The sequence below is a fragment of the Leptopilina heterotoma genome, unplaced genomic scaffold (genome assembly GCF_015476425.1).
Source record: "Leptopilina heterotoma isolate Lh14 unplaced genomic scaffold, ASM1547642v1 Lhet_135, whole genome shotgun sequence".
Lineage (NCBI taxonomy): Eukaryota > Metazoa > Arthropoda > Insecta > Hymenoptera > Figitidae > Leptopilina > Leptopilina heterotoma.
Window position 1 is genome coordinate 2,500,083 of NW_025110854.1, and position 8,702 is coordinate 2,508,784.

At 27.4% G+C, this 8,702-nt stretch overlaps 1 protein-coding gene across 3 annotated transcripts; it reads right to left on the minus strand.

Annotated features, from left to right (window-relative positions):
• Positions 1–793: 793 nt before the first annotated feature.
• On the minus strand, positions 794–8,668 carry LOC122497682 (poly(A) RNA polymerase gld-2 homolog A-like). Of its 3 annotated transcripts, XM_043604934.1 has the most exons (12): positions 8,211–8,668; positions 7,389–7,442; positions 6,969–7,319; positions 6,141–6,541; positions 5,865–6,052; positions 5,507–5,790; positions 5,221–5,389; positions 4,920–5,063; positions 4,400–4,528; positions 4,112–4,301; positions 3,877–3,992; positions 794–3,757 (listed from the first exon to the last, which is right to left on the minus strand). In XM_043604934.1, the coding sequence occupies exons 3-12, from the start codon at positions 7,152–7,154 to the stop codon at positions 3,588–3,590; spliced, it is 1,977 nt and encodes a 658-aa protein (XP_043460869.1). In that variant the 5' UTR covers positions 7,155–7,319; positions 7,389–7,442; positions 8,211–8,668; the 3' UTR covers positions 794–3,587. The 3 variants fall into 3 exon arrangements, with proteins under 3 accessions (XP_043460869.1, XP_043460868.1, XP_043460870.1); XM_043604933.1 differs by having other exon boundaries at positions 6,969–7,442; XM_043604935.1 differs by lacking the exons at positions 6,969–7,319; positions 7,389–7,442.
• Positions 8,669–8,702: the final 34 nt, after the last annotated feature.

The window sequence follows — 8,702 nt, forward strand, 5'->3', positions numbered from 1 at the left end:
CATCTTTTTAATTTTAACGTTTTGTTTTTAAAGTAGAAAATATTTAAAATTGAAATTGAGGATGTAAATAAAAATTATTTTTACGGTGCGTAAACGTTGTGTTTATTTATTATTTTTTGTTTAACAAGAAAATGAATTGTACAAAAAGATATTAAATAATAAATCTTATTGCCTATAAATTTTGCATTTTGATTTTCGTTTGTAATTTGATTATCTAATTATGTCAATAAGTCGAAGATAATTGGTTATAATTTTTCTTTTTGTTAAATTTCGCTTCCATTTGACTAAATTTATGTACAAAAATTTGATTTTCCGATTATTAATTATATGACTTTTTTACATACACAAATACATACACTTAATAATTGTATATTTATATTTCATCAGACGCATACTTCTTATTAACAATTTTGGCACTTGGGTTGATTAACTATGTCTAACGGTAATTAAAAAGGTGAAGGATTGAAAACAATCATCTTCTTCTTTAATTAATGTGATGTAGCAAAGTAAATTATTTTCCAAATAAATTAAAGCAAAATTCGTAAGCAATAAATGTACATACTTCTTTTAACTAGTAAATCATTATTAATAATTATTTATATTAATTTCATTAATAAATATTAATCATTAATAAATAATAATTAACATTTATTAAATATAATTTCATTAACAATAATTAATAATAATAGAAAAATTTTCATTAAAAAAAGCAATAGAAAAATATCAAGATTTTTATAAGAAAAGTTTAATTAATTTAATTTAATACGCACCGCTTGAATTGAGAAAATTAATATTTCTTTTTTACAAATTTTTTTTGGGATGTTTTTTATTTTTTGAAATTGCGTTTTCGCACATTCACCTCTTTAATTAAATCACAGGTCATTGGGATCTGCGCGAATTGTGCAACGCCATTAAGAGTATTTCAAAAAAGAAATTTTAGATTTTTTTTTTACAAAAATTAATCCGTCGAAGAAAATACGACAAAATAAATATCGCGCGTAAACAAGTTAATTGAGCAAACTTCAGGTTACATCAATTTCGCGAATAGAAGTTCTTATCATTTTTTTTAAGTTCATCAACTAAATTTGCCAAGTGCGAAACACAAGAATTATCTTTTATCACGCAGGTCCTTGGACTTTTTTTTAGGATTTTTTAATTTTTTTTTAAATTAATTTTTTTAAATATTTTTTTTCTTCTCCTTTTCTTAAGTTATTAATGGAGAAATATTTTTCATACTGCCTGCACAGCCACATTTTCCCCCTTCAAAATTTCATCTCCCACAAACATTAAATGCTTTATTATCACGTTAAAGTTTATCAAAAAAAAAAAAAAAAAAAAAAAAAAAAAATAGCGAAAAAAGGACTAGTGAGCGGAAATTTTGTGTGATAAAAAAAATAAACACAATTTCCGCTCGCATTTAGAGTATACTATCTACATATATATAAATTTCTAAACATTGCAATCAAAAAAAGCACTATATTAGAGAGGTCCTTTTTTGATTTTGATTATACAATAGGAACTTTTTTTGTTTTATGGAAGAAAATCAAAAAATTTTTAAAGAGCCTCTCTAGATGTTGTTACACTTCTTGAGATTTAGGAATGTGCAGACTAATGTTTTTTTTTTATTTTTTTTTTCTGTTTCTTTTAATCTCTTAATGAGATTACGAGCAGAACAATTTAATTTTTAATTTTTTACAAAAGAAACAATTTATTTTTATTAGAAAAAATGTTATTAATTGTATTTTTAAAGTTTTTTATTTTTTATAAATTTTTTATGAATTTTTACCGATTTTGAAAATTTTTTTTCTTTAAGATTTTATAATATTAATGGATTATAATTAAGAAATTAAATTACTAATAAACTTTTTTTTGGTACAATTTAACGAAAATTGAACTGCTCGTAGGTTTGTTTTTTCGCTTGGAAATGACTTTTAAATCATTCGAGCGTTATTAACAGTCGAAATATTTCTATTTCGATGTTGTATATAAAGTGATTTTCCTGAATCTCAGAAATTCCAATAAGTAGCCGCCGGATAGTAAAAAAGGCTGCCAAATTTTTAAGATGTTTACAAATCGTATCTAGACGATTTTTGTTGACAATAATTTACGAGTTGTTGTTTTTTTTTCTTTGAATATCCAAGTAAGAATAAACCCACTCATCAACATTCATAATAATAATAATTATAATAATCATCGCTTTTACACATCCGTCACACTTAGAAAATAATACTACAAAACTTAAATAACAAATACAGTTGACATTTTTTACACGGATTTTTTTTGTTCTTTTTTGGTTAAACTTTTTTTCAATATTTTTTTTTATACTTTATTTTTATTTTTTATCTAATTATTAATCTCAAAAAATGACGTTTTTCAGAAGAAAAAACAGCAAAAGTTAATTGAAAAAAAAAATTACGTTTAACCATGCCAGAAAAGGCATTTTCCTCAAAAAAAAAAAAAAAAAACTGAATAACGATATTAAAATTTGTGTACATTTAAATATACATAAAACAGATAATAATATTCCTTGAGAAATTAACGGCAAAAAAATTATATATCAAAACGATATGTAAAGTAGCGACTAAACCGATATTTTTTTTTATTTCAATATTATTCCCAACAGTTTAAACACTGATTATACTTTTTGTATTTCATTTTTGGTTAATAGTCTTGTCATAATTGTGTTTCCCCAGATTTTATTTTTTTTTTCGTTTTCTCCGGAAAATGAAGTTTGAAATAAATAATAAGAAGGCACCTTGTTACGTTTCTTTTTTCGTTGAAGAATTACTCGTTAGCACTTTTATCATTCCTAGTGTTAGGCGAAAAAAATAATACCCTTAATTTTTCAAATTCATTATTGTTTCATTAAAGTCGTGATTCTGTATTTTTTTTTTATTATTTTTAAACGATCTCTCTCCCTATATATATATGCTTTAAAACCGGTTTTAATATTTTTTTTAAATGAATTTTCATTGTCCTATATATATTTTTTTTTTCATTTTTTAATGTACTAGATATATTACTATTTTTTCTCCTCATCCTCCTGTTTTGAAATATTTTAAGATTTTTATATTCAAAACAGTCATTGGGAAATTAATAGCACCTCTAATTTTTCTCTCACAATTTGTACTAGATTAATGTTGCCGCAGGAGAAAATCTATTGCACAAGATTTTTAAAAAAGATGTTAACATATCTCATACGCCAGCATTTTTTCGAAACTAGAGAATCACTAGTTTTTTAAGATTTTTTTTTTCCCTTACGCTCATAACTAGTGATTTCTTGTGAAAAAGAGTTTGTTTCCTCTCTCGAATTAATGGAGAGAAGAAAACAAGATAGTCCAAGTTTTTTTTTCGTTTTAGATCAACAATATATCATGGATTTTGGCACTAATTTTCATTATTATGCGAAGCCCAAGTCTTTGTGTCTTCTAATACTCGTACCCTAAATCACTTTTAATTGTAAGACGTTTATAAAAAAACGCACACATTTTACAGTAGTGACGTTTTTTTAAAACTTTTCTTTTCTTCCGTTTCTCTTTTTTAAATATACAATTCTGCTAACTAATGTCCTAATTCACAGCACGTTATTACGTTGTGACGAGTGATGTTTTGGCTTTAATGTCGAGCTTTACAAAGACGCTGGACAGTTGGAGAGTTTCATTTAGTCGTTGATAACTTACCCGGAAGATTTGCTTTATCCTTTCGAAGACTTCTGGATCGTAAACGGATCTTGCCGTGTTCGTCAGATCGAAGGGTTCTGGAAGAAAATCTCGACTGAATAAAAATATCTCAAAGTTCTTTAATTTTAAAAGTTCTCAAAAATAGTACAATTTTGATGTACAAAATTACAAGAAAAAATAATTTTTCTGCTTTTACCTTCAATACAGAGATATTTCCACTGATGGGGATCATTTTTAAAAGAACGCACCCTTCGACAATCTTCAATTGGGATTTTTTTCGCAAGTCTCACGGAAATTGCATACTGGCTAAAACTAAAAATTTCAATTAAAATTTAAATATCAAAATTTAAATTACAGTAAGAAATTGTTTACAAAACCCTCCCCCCAAAAAAGAAAATAATTTCTTTAGAGAAACTTTTTAAATAACTTACTCAAACGTGGTGTAATATTTGAAGAATTGAACCAGAAGCTCTCCAACACTTTGATGATTCGGAGATGGCAGCTCGTGAACTGGTATATGTAAGTCCTCATGGATGTCAATCGAATGTAGGTCAGAGTTTGGACTGAATTTGTTTTGATAAATAGAATGCAAACATGGCAAGACAGCAGGAGTTGATCCACCTAAGTAGTATTAATTATTGTTTTTTTATTAGAAAAAAGTTTCAATTAATATTTAATTTGAAAAAAGAACTATTAGAAAAAAGATTTTAAATTCTTACATTGTAAAAAGTGGATGACCATAAGTACTAGCGAGTAACTTGAAATGGTCATGTTTTTAGCGTTGTTAATATTTTGGCATTGTGCCCAAAGCTTCACAACGAGAACCAGAGGTCGCACTCTCCAGTCGACTAAATAATTTCATTAAATTTTATTAATAAACTCTCAATCAATTGAACTGAATTTTCTAAATTTATGCTCATGAATATTTACATTCTTTATCAATAAATTTAGTTTTTAAAAACGTTGCAGTTTTGAGCCTCTTAAAATAATAATTTGTAAACTTTGAAAATGTTTAATTTAGATTTTTAATTTTCCTTGAAGTCAATAATTTTTGAAAATACATATTTCGTTAAATCAACTAAATTTGAACTTGATTTAAAAATAAGATGCATTAGAATAAAAAAAAAAGAAATAATGTTTTATTTACGTCAATACGTAAAATGACAAAACAAAAAAATATTGTTTCGATTTATTTGAAATGTAAACTGATTGTTTTAAATATTAAAAATTTATACTCACTTCGTGAATAACAGTACATTAAATGGGTGTTTCTAATGCCAACCGAGTTATTGCAGTTCAAATCGACATCTAGCTTCTGTAATGAGTCATGAAATTTGAGAATTGGGACTTTTGCTTGAATCAGTTCCAAATTCTTGATGAAATCTGAAATTTTCAAAAATGATTTTTTATTAATTTCTCTATAATTATATTCTTTGAAACCAAAAATACAGTTTTTTAACAGCTCTTTAAATTGAGGAAATTTAAAAAAAATTTGTAATTTCTTCTAAAACTTATTTTTAGTATATTAAAGATGTTTTACCGCATCTGTTCAAGCTTCTCAATATGTGATCTAAATGATAAATAGCTTCGTTCTTTTGATCCATTTCTGTGTGTTTGATTAAAAGACACATATCTACGTCACTACTTTCAGAACCAAAACCATTCATTGTCGAACCCACCAAAAACAAGCCATACTTTGGAAATTCAGACTGTAAGAAAATAATTAACTTTAATTTTCAAAATTCAAAACCTTTTCTTATTATTTTTAATCTTTCTGTATTTTAAATAATGAAAATATTTTCTTAATAATTATAATTTTCTTTTACTTTTATAAAAAAGTACAAATATTTCCAGAGCATCATCTTGTTGATGTAGGTTGCATTTGTTTGCTGATTGGAGATGAATTTTTCCCAGACATCCACAGAAAGATTGTCCCACACTGAATTTGTAGTTAAGTTATCCGGCCTTTGAGTGACTTCCATGTAATGTGCTTTCTCTAAAAATCTATCTGGACCAATTACATATCGCGGAACAAAGGTAAATGTCTGTGTCATCATTCCCGTAAATTTTCTGTTTCTTTGAGTTCTTTGCTGTGGAGGACTGTTCCTCCCTTTAAATAAATTATATAAATTATTGTCAATTCTATTTTCAACGTGTGTAATTAAAGAAAAATTATATAATTACCAGAATATCTCCTTTTGTTTTGATAATTTTGTACTGGTGCTCTAGGTACTTGGATAGAATTATTGTAATAATTGACAGGACGTTGGCTTTGGCAATATTGATGGACAGAAGTGTTTGAAATTAAACTTCCGCGATTAATACTATTTGAATTATGCATATGGCTAATTGTGTGTACCTCTTGAAGACGCCTGTGAAAAAAACATTCATAGTTAAAATTGACATTGAATAGAAAAATAAAGTTAAATAAGCAATTCTATTATTATTGAAAAAACTCACTTAGTTCCTTGTTCTCCTAAAGAATTAATGGAATCGCGTTCATCAGAACTTTCAGTTAAACTGCTATCATTCTGATGTTTATTCGGCGTTGGTGAACGTGAAGAAAAGCCACTGTCGCTATTATAGAGTTCCTTTTGCGAAAATGAATCTCGATGTAGATTTCGTTTTCCTTTATTATTCCAATTTGTCCTTTTTATCGAACCTGTGCTCGCTGGTCGAAAATTAAGATGCGGAGGAGGCATTGTGGGTACATTATTTGAATGGTTTATTCGCTTGGGCCAACTATTATTTGCCGTGCCATTTCCATGCATATTGTAATTTGCACGACGAAACTGTTGGACGTCTACACCCATTCGTTGAATTAATTCAATTGGATGTGATCCTACTTGTAGAGGAGAAGTCTATAAACAAAATTTCTTCTCTTAGATTACTCTTTTCAATATCCACAATATTAATACATATACAATGAAAATCATCCATTCGAAAAATATTAATAAAACAAATTAAACTCAAAACACTTGTACAATTAATAAAAAAAAATCAAATTCACTTAATATATAAAAAAATAATATAATAATATTTTAGTAGACCAGAAAATCGCAAACAATTACTTGAACAATGCATGCGGTGTAAAAAGTTAGCAGAGAGAATAAAGAATCTGTTAAAATAGAAATATTATATATATTATATCTGGTTTTAAAATTGTGTCCTAGTGAAAAAATGAAGGGAAATTTGATGAAATCAACGAAAAAGGATCCAAGTGCTTTGTGAGTTAATGAACTAATTAAGTGCAATGTAGTAAAAATAAATAATAAAAAAATTGAGTACCTGAACAATATGATGCCTGCTAGGATTAGAAGCATCAGGAACATACTGAGTGTACTCTGTTTGATGCAAATGATTTGCACCATTATAATATGTTGTGTGATTTTGAATTGGCAAACATGGTCCACCAGCTTGTTGGCCACCCATTAACTGCACCATTGCGTGAGGTGACAATGTGACGTGATACATAGTCAATAATAAACAAGTATAAAAAAGCCTCAAGTGGGAGTTTTTACTTTTTAAATGAAAAACAAGACCCACTGTATAATTATATATTTATATGTTTATTGAAACGAGGTGCCTTTTATTCAAGCAATTACTGAGAAATTCACTCACACTCTCGTTATGACTTCTCTATAAAGGCAGAAAGTTTTCAAAATAAAAAAAATAAACTTTCGTCTCCTTCAATCAAACTTTGCTCACCCTCTTTCTCCACGCTACTTTTCTCTCTCTTTGTTTTCCTGTCGATTCAGCCATCTATATCAATCAATCCCATAATAAAATAAATTTTAATTAGAATGTCAAATTTTCTCAAATCTTTCAAATAAAAACAAATATCAAAATAAAATTTCAGTACTGCTTATAAATACATTGCATGCATATTAAATTAATGCGTTTAAATATGTTTCGAAAGAATTTTCTAAAATTGTTTATAAATTTTTCTTACTTTTTTCTAAATAAATATATGTATATAAATTAGGAGAAAAAAAATGTTTTGATATCAAGAAATTTTTTTTAGTGCAAAAAAATGAATGATTAATGTATATTCAATTATTAGTTATCTATAGAATATATTAAATTTAGTCAGACCGGAAAAACTACGAAAATGGAGACCAGAGACTGATCCGTTTGTCAGCTAATTTATAGGTTAAGTTCACCTTCCACCTTTTTAGATTCTATTATCAATAAAAATGACATAATATTCTAAAAGGTTTTTAAACTTGACTTCATTGGTGGAGGAAGTAAATGACGTGGACAAAGAATAGACACGATAAACTCAAGTTTTTAAAGGCATTCTTCATCTAATTGAGAGAAAAACCCGCTAAAATAAAAGCTATTATCAGTCAATTATGCAATAGCATCCAGCAGAGTTGTTTCCGTTGAAAGCGAGATAAAAAAGAAACATGAGTGATATGCAAGCAAGATGAGAAAAGACCAGTGTGATATCATTATTTTTTTTCTTTTTCACATATAAAGTACTGAAAAATAAAACTAAATACCTGTATTTATTATAGTCAAAAATACCTGTACACAATCAAACGATCGCCATGTTGCGAATATCTATAGAGCGATGGTGGATTCCATGACAAGTTTTACCTCTCTTTTTCCCTTTCGGTTACTTTTCCTCAACTGATAATAATTCGATAACATATGCGCGTTAATAAAATTATTTTTCACTTTCCGATGAATTTTTCTCACTATTATAATAATCGTTTTTTCCGATCGCTAAAAACCCTAATATTATAAACCGTTTTGTTGGGACTTTTATTCAAAAAGTATGACGTTCGCTGAAATCGAAAGAAAAAAAAAAGAGGTAACACACACTCGCAATCACAGACAACTTTTCCCACAATCGCAATTGACCGGGGTTCACTAATGTCACTTTAATCATTCGATCATTTGAAATTTTGAATTTATGACGTTTCACAGCGTCAAACCGTCGGTATTCCTGTTTTCACATAGAGATGTCACTTGGAAAAATTCAACGAGGAAAATGCCACAGGAGGAAAAACATAA